At 36.0% G+C, this 15,842-nt stretch overlaps 1 protein-coding gene across 5 annotated transcripts in view; it reads left to right on the forward strand.

The window, feature by feature from the left end:
- The window catches only part of PTBP2 (polypyrimidine tract binding protein 2), an 83,589-nt gene that overhangs the window by 32,982 nt on the left and 34,765 nt on the right, over positions 1 to 15,842 (forward strand). For all 5 annotated transcript variants that reach the window (XM_015092131.4, XM_015092132.4, XM_015092133.4 and 2 more), the window contains exons 4-5: positions 9,242 to 9,414; positions 10,373 to 10,516. In XM_015092131.4, the coding sequence (XP_014947617.2) occupies positions 9,242 to 9,414; positions 10,373 to 10,516 (317 nt within the window). The remainder of the gene's footprint in view (positions 1 to 9,241; positions 9,415 to 10,372; positions 10,517 to 15,842) is intronic.

The raw sequence follows: 15,842 nt of genomic DNA on the forward strand, positions 1-15,842 counted from the left end.
TGACTCTATGGAATGTAGCCTGCCAGGCTCCTCTGTCCTTGGGATTCTACAGTCAAGAATACCGGAGTGGGTTGCCATTTGCTCCTCCAGGGTATCCTCCTGACCCAGGGTTGAACCCACATTTCTCCTGTATTGGCTGGTGGATTCTTTACAGCTGAGCCACCTGGGAATCCCCTTTGTTGTCCAGTCACTCAGTCATGTCCAACAGTTTGCAGCATGCCAGGCTTCCCTGTCCTTCACCGACTTGCAGAGTTTGCTCAAACTCATGCCCATTGAGTTGGTGATATCATCCAAGCATCTCATCCTCTGTCATCCCCTTCTTCTTTGCCAGCATTAGGGTCTTTTCTAATAAGTTGGCTCCTCGCATCAGGAATATTCATTGGAAGGACTGATTCTGAAGCTCCAGTACTGTCCTTTAGCATTGACTGGTTTTATCTCCTTGTAGTCCAAGGGACTCCCAGGAGCCTTCTCCAACATCAGAATTCAAAAGCATGAATTCTTTGGTGCCCAGCCTTCTTTATGGTCCAACTCACATCCATACGTGACTCCTGGAAAAAATCACATCCATAGCCTTGACAATAATGACCTTTGTCAGCAAAGTAATGTCTCTGCTTTTTAATACACTAAGCTTGTCATTGCTTTTCTTCCAAGGAACAAGCATCTTTTAATTTCATTGCTCCAGGCACCACCTGCACTGATGTTGGAGCCCAAAAAGATAAAGTCTGTCACTGTTTTCATTGTTTCCGCATTTATTTGCCATGAAGTGATAGGACCGGATGCCATGATCTTTGATTTGGAATGTTGAGTTTTAAGCCAGCTTTTTCACTCTTCATCAAGAGGCTCTTTTGTTCCTCCTCATTTTCTGCCATATGGGTGGTGTCATCTGCATATCTGAGGTTATTGATATTTCTCCCTGCAATCTTGATTCCAGCTTGTGCTCCATCCAGCCCAGCATTTCTCATGATGTATTCTGCATATAAGTTAAATAAACAGGGTAACGGTATACAGCATTGACATACTCCTTTGCCCAATTTTGAACCAGTCCGTTGTTCCATGTCTGGTTCTAACTGTTGCTTCTTGACCTGCATACAGGGTTTGCAGAGGCAGATAAAGTAGTCTGGTATTGCAGTCTCTTTAAGAATTTTCCACAGTTTGTTGTGATCCACACAGCCAAAGCCTTTAGTGTAGTCAATGAAGCAGATATTTTTCTAGAATTATCTTGCTTTTTCTGTGATCCAAAGAATGTTGGCAGTTTGATCTCTGGTTCCTCTAGCCTTTTCTAAATTCAACTTGAACATCTGGAAGTTCTGGGTTCACGTACTGTTGAAGCCTAGCTTGGAGAATTTTGAGCATTACTTAGCTTGCATGTGAAATGAGTGCAATTGTGTGGTAGTTTGAAAATTGTTTGGCACTGCCTTTCTTTGGGATTGGAATGAAAACTGATCTTTTCTGGTCCTGCGGCTATTGCTGAGTTTTCCAAATTTGTTGGCACACTGAGTGCAGCACTTGCACAGCATCATCTTTTAGGATGTGAAATAGCTCAGCTGTTATTCCATCACCTCCACTAGCTTTGTTCGTAGTAATGCTTCCTAAGGCCCACTTGACTTCGCACTCCAGGTTGTCTGACTCTAGGTGAGTGATCCCACCGTCGTGGTTATCTGGGTCATGAAAATCTTTTTTTGTATAGTTCTGTGTATTCTTGCCATCTCCTCTTAATATCTTCTGCTTCTCTAAGGTCCTTTATTGTGCCCATCTTTCCATGAAATATGCTCTTGGTATCTCTAATTTTCTTGCAGAGATCAGAATTATTTAATAGTCTTTCCCCTTCTGTTGTTTTCCTCTATTTCTTTGCATTGTTCACTTAGAAAGGCTTTCTTATCTCTCCTTGCTATTCTTTGGTACTTTGCATTTACATAGGTATATCTTCCCTTTTTTCCTTTGCCTTTCACTTCTCTTCTTTTTTCAGCTATTTGTAAGGCCTCTTCAGATAAAAATTTTGCCTTTTTGCATTTCTTTTTCTTGGGGAAGCCCCTAGCCCCCTGTTATTTTCCAAGTCATGCATAAGTTACATTTGGCAGCTAGGCTGTGCAGCTACACAGAAATAGAGTTACAGGCAGATTTTACAATAAACCTAGTAAGATTTTTTTTGACATCTGTTGGAATTAACTAACAGCTAAAAAGTATTCTCTATCAGTATATACCTACATTTCTGGTTAACTGTTCTTTGAAATTTATTTTCCCATGTACGGATGGAAAGATAAGAAAGATAAGTATGATCATTTATTTTCTTTAGCTCAGAGTCTTTGTTTTTTTAAAGCTAGCAGCTTGTGTAACACTATGCTTTGCCTTGAGGTCTAACTAAAATTTTTAGTCATACAACTCAATACCAGAGAAATAACCCAATGAAAAGTGGGAAAAAGACCTAAACAGACATTTCTCCAGAGAAGACATACAGATGGCTAACAAAGACTTGAAAAGTTGCTCAACATCGCTCATTATTAGAGAAATGCAAATCGAAACTACAATGAGATATCACCTCACACCAGTCAGAATGGCTATCATCAAAAAATCTACAAAAAATAAATGCTGGAGAGGGTGTGGAGAAAAGGGAACGCTCCTGCACTACTTGTGGTAATGTAAATTGATTCAGCCACTATGGAATATGGTATGGAGATTCCTTAAAACACTAGGAATAAAAGCACCATATGACCCACAGTCCCACTCCTAGGCATATACCATGAGGAAACAAAAATTGAAAGCGACACATTGTTGATTGCAGCGCTATTTCCAATAGCTAGAACATGGAAGTAACCTAGATGTTCATCGAGAGATGAATGAATAAAGAAGTTGTGGTACATATACACAATGGAATACTACTCAGCCATGACAAGGAACACATTTGAGTCAGTTCTCATGAGGTGGGATGAACCTAGAAACTATTATACAGCACAAAATAAGTCAGAGAGAGATAAATATCTTCCTGTAACGCATATATACAGAATCTAGAAAAGTGATACTGAAGAATTTATGTACAGGGCAACAGTGGAGAAGTAAACATAGAGAATAAACTTACGGACATGGGGAGAGGGGAGCGGAGGGTGAGATGTATGGAAAGAGTTAACATGGAAACTTAAACTACCAATTGTAAGATAGACAGCCAATGGGAATTTGCTGTATGGCTTAGGAAACTCAAATGGGCTCTGCACCAACCTAGAGGGGTGTGGGGTGCAGAGGGAGATGGAAGGAACTTACAGAGGGAGAGGATAGATGTGTATACACCTATGGCTGATTCATGTTGAGATTTGACAGGAAATAGCAAAATTCTGTAAAGCAATTATCCTTCAATAAAAATTAATTAAAAAAATAAAACTATTTGGGGAAATAAATTTCAAACTATTTTTAGGATTAAAACTGCATTGCCTTTCAGTTATCATATTTGATAAATGAAGTTACTAGTGCTTTTTTATAAGTGCTTGTATCTGAAAGACTTGGAAAATGAAAATAAGGAGAGTATACTTAAGTTTTGTTAAGTAATTTTCACTGAACAGATGAAGTATGTTTTGAGATTTTGCACTTCAAGGTGGTATATACAGTTGGAAGTATACAATTAGAATATTGGTCAATGAGATTAAAATAATGGGCATATAGAAAACCTTTCTCTGGAGTGTTTATATGAGCAAGTAAGGATAGAAAGAACATGGAGACCAGAACAGCTTGGGGCACTCTAACCACTTTGAGACATAAATGAGTTAGCAGAGGGGTCAGTGTGTGTGTATGCTTGCTTGTTGTGTGCACTCAGTTGTGTCCAACTTTTGAGACCCCATGGACTGTAGTCCGCCAGGCTCCTCTATCCACAGAATTTTCCAGGCAAGAATACTGGAATGGATTGCCATTTCCTACTCCAGGGGATCATCCTGACCCTGGTATCAAACCCAGTCTTTTGCACCTCCTATATTGGCAGGCAGATTCTGTACCATTGCACCATCTGGGAAGTAGCAGAGAGGTCCACACAGGTATCAAATGAATCAGGAATTAAGGAAACTGGACATGAGTATTGGGGTGCTGTGAGAAAAGAGATTGGGTAAGATGAGAGGGCCCATGGCTCTTTGACCACCTATGGATTTAACAAATAACCCAGAATCTTGGTGAGACCTTTTGTGTTAAAACTACAAGTATAAAAGCCACTAGAAAATAAACCGTGGAAAATTCTGAGAGAGTTGGAAATACCAGACCACTTGACCTGCCTCTTGAGAGATCTGTATGCAGGTCAAGAAGCAACGGTTAGAACTGGACATGGAACAACAGACTGGTTCCAAATAGGAAAAGGAGTACATCAAGGCTATATATTGTCACTCTGCTTATTTAACTTATATGCAGAGTACATCATGAGAAATGCTGGGCTGAATGAAGCACAAGTTGGAATCAAGATTGCTGAGAGAAATATCAATTACCTCAGATATGCAGATACCACCCTTATGGCAGAAAGCAAAGAAGAACTAAAGAGCCTCTTGATGAAAGTGAAAGAGGAGAGTGAAAAAGTTGGCTTAAATCTCAACATTCAGAAAACTAAGATCATGGCATCCAGTCCCATCACTTCATGGGAATGAGATGGAGAAACAGTGGCTGACTTTATTTTGAGGGGCTCCAAAATCAATGCAGATGGTGACTGCAGCCATGAAATCAAAAGATGCTTATTCCTTGGAAGACAAGTTATGACCAACCTAGATAGCATATTAAGAAGCAGAGACATTACTTTGCCAGCAAAGGTCTGTCTAGTCAAAGATACTTTTTTTTCCATTAGTCATGTATGGATGTGAGAGTTGGACCATAAAGAAAGCTGAGCACCGAAGAACTGAATCTTTTGAACTGTGGTGTTGGAGAAGACTCTTGAGAGTCCCTTGGACTGCAAGGAGATCCAACCAGTCCATCCTGAAGGAAATCAGTCCTGAATATTCATTGGAAGAACTGATGTTAAGACTGAAACTCCAATACTTTGGCCACGTGATGGGAAGAACTGACTCATTGGAAAAGACCTTGGTGCTGGGAAAAATCGAAGGCGAGACGAGAAGGGGATGACAGAGTATGAGATGATTGGATGGCATCACCAAGTAATGGACATGAGTGTGAGTAAACTCCGGGAGTTGGTGATGGACAGGAAGGTTAGCATGCTGCAGTCCATGGTGTCGCAAAGAGTCGGACACAACTGAGTGACTGAACTGAACCGAGAAAACAAAAATCAATCAAAGAGAAAAAAAGATGGGCTGGGACTGATCAAAAGTGAAGATGTTCACTAGAACTGAGGTAGAAAACTTTGTAGTTTATTTTGGAATGTTCAGTTAGAAACACTGTCTGTGTCTTGTTTTGAATTTGTGAGTAGAAGAACATCCTCACTAAGCTTTTGCTTTTTAAAATGGCATATATGGGAACTAGTATAATTCAAGACTTCTACAGTTTATATGCAGCTTATCTATATCTGTTTTGCATAAATTCTTAAAATTTGTTTTAATTATTATTGTTTTTACATACCCAAACCAAAAGTTTTGGGATTTATATGGGATTATCAAGGAAAAGGATTGTGGAAAGAAGTCCAAATTAAACTGGGGACCACTCAGTTGTGCCTTTTTCTTTTTCCAGGGTTGGAGTACTTTTATATATGAAAGTTAGCTTAGTTATTTTTAAAGAAATTTTCATTTCTCAGTTTTGCATTCTCATAGTAATTAAGACTTTCATGATACTTTGCACTAAAATATGAATATGTGAAAGTCACCCTTTATGAAGTTATTAGCTAAGAGGAGTTTCAGGTAATGCAAAGAGTCTAAGTGTTGTTAGTTTCATGGCATTTGGAAGAAAAGAACAAATACTCTCTAGCCATTATATGTTACATAAAGTTTGTCTTTAGAGTCTTCCAGTGGTATAGTGGGTTGAAAGCACAGACTTCAGAGTTACACTTTTGAGTTTTAATTCTTTTTCTGCCATTTCCTGTCTTTACCACTTTTGTAACTTCCTGGCCTTGAGCAAGTTCAGAAGCTCTTGTTTATAAATGGAATTGATAGGTCATAAAAGCAATCTTAGAATTATGAAGTACCTGGCCTGTACATTGCTTTCAGTGAATGTTAAATATAAATGCAAATTTTTTATAAATCTTAAAAAAAAAAACCCCAAAACCAAGTTGTCCTCTTCTTTGACTGTGAAAGCTGTCCCATCTACTAAACTTTATTTTTCAGTTGTTTTATTTACTCTCTACTGTCCAGAAATCATGCAACACAAAATCAAACAGTAAACTCTTCTATTCTTTTAATAATAGGTTTAGGCAGGCTTTTGCCTTTTAGAAATTATATTCAAAGAATTGTTTGATAAAGGAAGAGTGTTTCTCTCTGTGTGTAGTGATGGGTAGTATTTTTATTCTGATTTTTTTCCTTTGCTTTTTCCTGAAGGAAAAAGAGGCTAAATTAAGAGAAATAGAAAGTTGCTGTTTGAGTTTCCTGGTACTATAACGTATAACTCATGTGACTGTAGGTTGGCCTATGAAGTATTCATTCTTGTTATTCAAATGAATGTACAAGAACACAATCTCTAGAAGAATATGCATTTGTTATGTCAGTTGTATGTTTTATGGCATATATATATATTTTGATTCCCTGATTTATATTATCAGTTAAACAGACCCTATGATATTGTGAGATGCTACAAAATAAATTCAGCCTGTTCCTGATAAGTTCAGGTGCTTGTGCAGGAACAAGTCTTCCTTATTTATGAAAGGAGGTGTGGAGAGCTTTTTATAGTTTTTCCTATTTCTGGAGTGATGAAGAGCTAGCCAGCAAGATTTTTCTGGTAATATATAGTAGTAAGTATCTGGAAAAATGTCTATTTCTGCTTTATTGACTATGCCAAAGCCTTTGACTGTGTGGATCACAATAAACTGTGGAAAATTCTGAAAGAGATGGAAATACAGACCACCTGACCTGCCTCTTGAGAAACCTATATGCAGGTCAGGAAGCAACAGTTAGAACTGGGCATGGAACAACAGACTGGTTCCAAATAGGAGAAGGAGTCTGTCAAGGCTGTATATTGTCACGCTGCTTATTTAACTTACATGCAGAGTACATCATGAGAAACGCTGGGCTGGAAGAAGCACAAGCTGGAATCAAGATTGCTGGGAGAAACATCAATAACCTCAGATATGCAGATGACACCACCCCTATGGCAGAAAGTGAAGAGGAACTAAAAAGCCTCTTGATGAAAGTGAAAGTGGAGAGTGAAAAAGTTGGCTTAAAGCTCAACATTCAGAAAATGAAGATCATGGCATCTGGCCCCATCACTTCATGGGAAGTAGATGGGGAAACAGTGGAAACAGTGTCAGACTTTATTTTGGGAGCTCTAAAATCACTGCAGATGGTGATTGCAGCCATGAAATTAAAAGACGCTTACTCCTTGGAAGGAGGGTTATAACCAACCTAGATAGCAAATTGAAAAGCAGAGACATTACTTTGCCAACAAAGTTCTGTCTAGTCAAGGCTATGGTTTCTCCAGTGGTCATGTATGGATGTGAGAGTTGGACTGTGAAGAAAGCTGAGCACCGAAGAAATGATGCTTTTGAACTGTGGTGTTGGAGAAGACTCTTTGAGAGTCCCTTCGACTTCAAGGAGATCCAACCAGTCCATTCTGAAGATCAGCCCTGGGTGTTCTTTGGAAGGAATGATGCTAAAGCTGAAGCTCCAGTACTTTGGCCACCTCATGCAAAGAGTTGACTCATTGGAAAAGACTCTGATGCTGGGAGGGATTGGGGGCAGGAGGAGAAGGGGACAACAGTGGATGAGATGGCTGGGTGGCATCACTGACTCGATGGACGTGAGTTTGAGTGAACTCTGGGAGTTGGTGATGGAAAGGGAGGCCTGGCGTGCTGTGATTAATGGGGTCGCAAGGAGTCGGACACGACTGAGCAACTGAACTGAACTGACTGAAGTAGAACTTCCTAGTTTTCAGTTCAAAGTCATCCTACGCAATTTTTAAATGCATTGGCTGTATAAACTTGAATGCAACTCTTAAACTGTGACTTAATTGACACTTCAAGTTGTATGATATATCAGATGAGTTCACATATCTCTGATCATCCAGTAAAATCACTACAATATCACCCTCTTCCAATCCTCTGTTATGTTACTTTTAATCTCATTACTGTGCTTTACTTTCTCCATAGCACTACCACTCTAGAAGTCATCTACTTCATGTACTAGGTGGGCCATCTGTCTCACTAGAACATCAGGACTCTTACTGCTTGCTGTCATTGATGTACTCCAGAATCTAAAATGTCAGACATTTTATTGATACTCAGTAACTGTTTAAAGAGTTGTTGTTTGAATAAATTTTAAGGACACTTTTAGAAGATCAAGATGGTCTTAGTTTTATTGTATTGAGTGGGGTATGTACTGTGAAGTACCAAAATTTGTATACAAAAATGGAGTATACATGTATATATCTCTCTGTGTAAGAGTTTTTCATTTTAATAGATTCTTAGAACTATCCTTGAGTCAGGTGATGTTCTGTTTATTGCATCTTTCGTAAGTTTTGTGTTTGTTTTTTTGTTTTTTGTGTTTTGGTATAGTTTTAGAATAAAGGTAGGCAACTAATTTGTTGTTCAAATATATCACTCTGAAGCTCAGAGTAACAGAAAAGATAATCAAGTCCATGAATGATAATATAGTAGGTAGATGTTGATAGTGATAAAATATTTAGGTAGAGGAATCTAAACCATACTGTGGGTTAACTGCATAATAATTTTTAAAGCATTGTCTGGCTCCATTTTTTAGAACATTTTCCAATTTGAGCAATTTGGAATTTTCAGGTAAAATACAGTGTCCCTAATTTTTGCTAAGTCAAAATTTTCACTGTTTTTGTATATTCTTTAGTCTGTTAAGATGATTGAATTGTAAAATAATTGTTTTGTATAACCACTGACCATTTCTTTATGAAATTTCATTTTAATGTTTTTGATTGTCACTTGTTACTCTACATATGCTATCCAGAAATGTCTCTACCCGATAATCTTAATTGATGAGATCATTTGGTAGTAATTGGTGGATGTGAGTTTTTTCCATTACTCTGAAAACCATGTTTTTAAATTTTTAGGAAGTATCACAAGTATGCTCAGCTATGTTTTTAAGTTCTCGATTGAAGTTTGTTTTGTGATTTTTTTTTTTAACACGCGTAAGATAAACAAAACTGTCTCTTTACTTTCTTTCAGCCAATGGTAATGATAGTAAAAAATTCAAAGGAGAAGATAAAATGGATGGTGCTCCTTCTCGTGTACTTCATATTCGAAAATTGCCTGGTGAAGTGACAGAAACTGAAGTTATTGCTTTAGGCTTACCTTTTGGTAAGGTGACCAACATCCTTATGCTGAAAGGAAAAAATCAGGTATACTTATTTCTGGACTTAGAAAATGTTAAGCTCCAAACTATCCAGCAAGTGTGATTTAGCTGTGGCCTGATGAAATGATAGTTTATATTATTATACATAGTAGGTTACTTTTTTTAAGGAACATGACAGAAGTTTTACTCTGACTTTTCCTGGTAGCTGTGTATAAGAAATTAATGCTAGGGAATTAAAATGAGTAAGTCACTATAGTTTTCAAATTTTGCTTCGTAAATTCACTTTAGGACTGTAGCTAAACTATTGTTCAAGGAGATTGTGGGAAATACAGATGAAATACTTTTTTTGTTGTGGCTTTGCTCTTTGTAATATCAGAAATCAGTAGGGACATTAGTATCATCTTACCTTTTAAGCTTATCCCAGGAAAATATTTATCTGATAGCATTAGAAAAAAATAGTTATTAGTCCCAGATATTCTATACTGAATAGATATATCTGTAGCAGTAGGGTCCAGGTGTATTAAAAATCAGATTTTATTTTAAAGTTCCTAATACCATTTAGAAGAATTTAGAAGAATTTAGAGAAATTTAATGCTCTCTTAAATATAGTTAATATCACTAATAAGATGACATTTAATTTTTTTCTTCTAGATTATAAATGCTTTAAAAATGACTTGGAGATCTCATGTTTTCTACGTTAGGCATGGTAAAATTCTGGTTCTAGAAAATGTTTGGATTTTATTTTCTCTAGCCTTTTTTGGAGGAGTTAACATTTGTAATGTATGGAAATCAGAGGTGGAAGGCAGAAATACTGTGTACGCTAAGAGCTTTCTACTGAGGTTAGCTTTAGTTGTATTTCTAAGCTTCAATAAGGATTTCTGATTCTACCTATTAGGGCAATTCTCAATAGTGATTTTTTTAATGAGCCCAATAGATTACACAGATATTGAAGTTTATTTGAATTTAATTCATAGTATTATAATTTTTGCTATTTAAATCTTCAGGCATTTTTGGAACTAGCAACAGAGGAAGCAGCTATTACCATGGTTAATTACTATTCTGCTGTGACACCTCACCTTCGTAACCAACCGATTTATATCCAGTACTCCAATCACAAGGAACTAAAAACAGATAATACATTAAACCAAGTGAGTATGTGTAGGTTTATAAACAAAATGTCCTAGAGCATATTAAGACTCATATTAGGAGAAAAATTTTAACCATTGAGAAGATTTTTGTATGATCTTATTAATTTTTTGTTGTTGCTATATTTTCTTGCAGTATGTCTCTAAGTATTAAACATTATGTTACTTTACAGAACATATGTGCAGTCTTTTATCTTCATATTTTAAATTAGTACTAGATAAATAGTATCTTTTCAGTTTTTTTAAGGTTCTGGTCAAAGTTCTTTTTCTTTGTACATATTAAAACTTGTATAGAAACTGTCTGAGGTAGGACTTAACTATAAACTGTTTATACAACTTTGATTAGATTTAATGTGTGAAATTCAGTACCTTTGGTTATTTGACTTTTTATAGGTTTGAATTTCTTATGGATAAATTCCTATTAAAGATGAATTAATGATTTTCCTGGAGGGAAATATAAGAATTGAGAATATATGAATGTGTTGATCTTTTAAATATGCAAGGTAGAAGTTTCTAGTTATATAAAATTAATGTTTCTTTAGAAAAGTATCATAGAAGAGTGGATTTAGATATAAACAGGATTGCAGTAAACAGTGAATTAGAAACTTTAGCTCTTTTAATGTAGCTTTTAGCTAATTATATCTGTTTTAGTAAAATATAAAACTCTGGCTCTTGCGTTAGCAAGTGGAAAATAATCCTCACAAAATTTAACCTTTGTAAAAAATAACTTAAGATCATTTTGATAATATATGAACAATAAGCTTGTGGAACTTTTTGCCTAAAAGATAAGGCTAAGATTTCAGTGTTTTTTTTTGAAGTTTGGTAATTTTTGTTACTTTTGAACCAGAAGTTGTACTTCTTACAGTTTATCAAAAGAAAATACCTATTCTCTATTCTTTTTACTTAAAGTGGCATTTAATATCCCAGTTGGGTTTAACATACTAATGTTTTCAGTAAAGTATTGAATACATTCTCATTTTAAAAGATTCAAATGAAAAGAATGGGAAAGGACAAAGATAAGGCATCTGTAGATAGATGTCTGTGGTGGGGCTTGGAAGGGGGGCTTGTAATTTCAAATAGATAACCAGTGGAAGCCTGATTGACAAGTGACATTTGAGTAACCTCAGAGATTAAAAAGTAAAACACTTATTACAGTTTTGGTTATTTTTGACATAGGAAATAATCAGTGCAACGGTCCAATGTTCCTTCTGTTGAAAAAAAGGTTACAGCCATATTTTTGACTTACAAAAGTTCTTCTTTGATAGCCTTTTTTGTATTACAACTGGTCATTGTTTATGAATACTAATTAATGGTATTTTTAAACACTCCGCTATCTTTTACTTTCCTTAGTATTAGCTGTATGTTTATCTTGCTCTCTTTCTTCATCCCACCCACTCTCATTGCCTGTTTTATATTTCAGAATGGACAGTTAGATTTTATTGGACTTTACATGCTTTCCTCTAGAGTAAAGTAATGAGTTGGATACTGAGCTGGGATCCCCCCAAATGCCAAAGAGGTCTTTACTTTGGCCTTTAAAACCCTCTTTAGAGTTTCTGTTCTTTTAAGGGGGTGTTTAGTTGTTAATTTTGTTTTTATTAAGTTGGTTGATGGTGAGGAGGAAGAAGAGTTTAGCTGTTTGTTAGCCAGGCTTTCTGTTAATCCTTTTATTTTCACATTCCATTTCACCTCCTTCTGTGTACCTGCCAGTTTCTAATTTGATTCCTATGGCTGCTACCAGTGCAAACGCTGTTTGATATATGTTCACTGTGTCTTCAGTCCATGCAATTTCTGTGTTCCAGGAATATGATAAAATTATTCTTGGCCAGTGATGACCTCTCTTCAGTGTCTGCATTTTCCATTTTATATTTATTTACTGGCATTTTAATAGTGTTTTATAACAAAAGAGAGACGAATGTGTACGTCAACCATGAATTCTTCTACAACGTTTTATCAAGTCGCAAGTCCTATGAATTCACTCTTCTCAATATCTGCCCAGTTTTCATTTCTTTTTTTCTACTTCAGTTGCTTAGACACAGCCATTTCTTAGCTATATAATAATCTTACCTAATAACTCTCTTAAAGTGAAGTGAAGTTGCTCAGTCGTGTCCAACTGTTTGGCGACCCCATGGACTTTAACCTACCAGGCTCCTCCGTCCATGGGATTTTCCAAGCAAGATTACTGGAGTGGTTGCCATTTCCTTCTCCAGGGGATCTTCCCAACCCAGGGATCAAACCCAGGTCTCTTGCATTGTAGGCAGACGCTTTACCATCTGAGCCACTAGGGAAGTTAGTAACTCTCTTACCGATCTTTAATTTTTGTCTTGAATACTTTCTCCCTAGTACAAATGTGTGTCTCTCTAAAATGCACAGATCTAACTTGCTCCCCTGCAGCAATTTCTTTTCATGCTCAGGATAAAGGCCCTGTCTGAGATGACTACTGTTTCTGTCTGTGGCTGCTCCCCCCTCCATTTTCCTGTGCTTCTATCTCAGTAGTAATGATAGATCCTATAACTTGGCATACCTTCTCTTATTTTGTCTTTGGAGGCCACTGTTTCTGTGATGTAACTTTTGCCTGAAATATTGTGGCCTGCCTATGTTTGTGCCAAGTTTCCATCCCACACTTCATATGACCAGTTGTTAGACATCTTCAAGTTTCCATAAGCCAGTTTCCTTGAAAGCCATCCTCTGATCTACAAAGTGGATTAGGTTTGGGTTAAGAACCTTTAATGCAATTTAAAATCACTGTGAGATATTGCCATGTGCTACCGTATTGGATACAATGAGGTAATTCCAAGTGTTGAAACAAATGTAGAAAAGCTTGAACTCTTATAAATAAGTGATGGGAATGTAAGTTGGTATAATAGTTTTTAAAATCTTCATTTATCTGCTAAAGCTGAGCATATTCTTGTTCTTTGACTTGGTAATTTTACTAGTCACATATCTGAGAAAATTTATATATATGTGCATCAAAAGATATGTATGGGAAAGTTCATCACACAGTATATGTAATTACCCAAGTCTGGAAATGATCTAAATGTTGAGCAGCAGTAGAATGTGTATGGTATATTTATTTGTTGGAATACTCTCTGGCAAACCATTTATATAACTGGGAGAAAACATGTCTGTGGCTTTTGGAGGGTTGGTAATGTTCTGTTGTTTATCTCAATAGTGCTTTCACAGATACGGTTTATTTGATATTTTATTGAGCTTTGTATACTCATGATTTGTGTCCTTTTATGTGTATGATTGTTTCAATACAAAGTTTAATTAAAATCTAGATTGGCAGGTCACTTCTGCTCCATGAATATTTTTAAAACATGTATGAAACATGAATGAAGTTATTTGTTAATGATAATAGAGAACATAATTGTTAAAAAAAAGGAAGATGTAGAGAGTGAATATAGTATTGGAAAGAAAAATATGCAGTAGATAAGTGCTTATATGGTTGTATGGAGTATATATGTACATACATGCTTGAATATGTAGGTGCTGTCTCTGGAAGAATACCTAAGATTATTGTGAGGGTTCATAGGGGAAAGCATACAGGATGAGTGAGTTGCAGAGGAAAGTTAACTTTTTATACTGTTTGGATAGCATACCATGATCATGTGATTCCTGTTTAGAAAGGTATTCAATTATTTGATTCGATTATTTGAAATAGCAGCAGCAGAGTTGTTCTAAATTGTGATATTTCCATGCTTATTATAATAAATGTATGTAGACATGTTCACTCGGAGAAGGCAATGGCACCCCACTCCAGTACTCTTGCCTGGGAAATCCCATGGACGGAGGAGCCTGGTAGGCTACAGCCCATTGGGTCGCGAAGAGTCGGACACGACTGAGTGACTTCACTTTCACTTTTCACTTTCATGCACTGGAGAAGGAAATGGCAACCCATTCTAGTATTCTTGCCTGGAGAATCCCAGGGACGGGAGCCTGGTGGGCTGCCATATATGGGGTCACGTAGAGTCGGACACAACTGACATGACTTAGCAGCAGCAGCAGCAGACATGTTCACTAATGAATAAAGTGATATTGCAATGAGCTACTTAAAATACTTCATTTAAATTTTTATTGGACTAAATATGTTCAAATATTTAACAAACATTGTTCTAGAAATACTTTCATCCCTCTTTTATAATAGCTATAATAGTCGTGTAAATGTGTCCATGGTATTAAATATTTATCATATTTCAAAATGTTGGGTTTTAGTCACTTTAGCTAACATAAATTTATAGGTCATGTTTTATTTAATTACCATTTAGATGATGAAGTTTGACTAGATGAGTGTGTGATCTCTTTGAGATTATACTATGTGATTTCCTAGCTATAGTATATATTATTTCAATGAAATGAGCATCCCCTCACCTTTGTTGAGATATAATAGGCATATACATTGTGTAAGTTTTAAGATACACAACTTATTTATTTGATTTATTTATGTTTTGCAAAATGATTACCAACACCACTTTAGCTAACAGGTCCAGAAAAAAATGTGACTTCATGAATTTGGGGGTCATATTTGCATAGGACCATGCTAAACTCTGTATTGTTTCAATATTGGTATGTGTGCTGCTAAAGGGAGCAGTGATCCTTCCTTATACATAAGTGTTCTTATTTCTTTGTGTTTGTCTTCCTTTTCATTTATCACTGTGCTTTTTTATATATATGCCTGTTCATCTGCCAATACAACTTCTTCAAACTATAACGCAGCATAGAGGTGTTAGTTACCATTATATTTAACAGTTATTTGCCTTTATAAAGGTTTTTTGACCCCCAGATAAGGTAGAAACAGTTACTTCCTTGTCAGTGAATCTGTCAGAGAAATAATAGAAAAGACATAATGGTAATAAAGGCAGTCTTTTTGGAGCATTTAACATAGATTTAGTTGATATATTTCCTAAAAATACTGTATTTTCTCAATTCATGTATATTTTTTTCACTTTTTAAAATCTCACAAGATGTGTCTTATAAGTTGATCTGTCATGGTTCAATTAGCAATATCTTATTAGTTCTACATAAAAGGATAGTGCATTTTACCATTAATGATATATTAGAAATAATAACATGGATGGAAAATATTATTTATATTTATCTTAAAGTATTCCTGAAAATTTTTTGGCTGTGTACTGTGGTATACATCAGTTTCTGTTGTAAAAATTTTGGTTTCAAAAGTTACACTAGTATCAAAAAAAAAATTTGTATCTGAATGTTTCTCTTTTAGGATTTATTAGAAATAATAAGCTTTATAGGAGTTCTTTTGGATAATCTAGTAATTTCCTTTTAAGGTTTGCTGTTTGCCTTTTTTATGGAATGAATAATGTTAAAG

Source organism: Ovis aries, chromosome 1 (genome assembly GCF_016772045.2).
Source record: "Ovis aries strain OAR_USU_Benz2616 breed Rambouillet chromosome 1, ARS-UI_Ramb_v3.0, whole genome shotgun sequence".
Classification (NCBI taxonomy): Eukaryota; Metazoa; Chordata; class Mammalia; order Artiodactyla; family Bovidae; genus Ovis; species Ovis aries.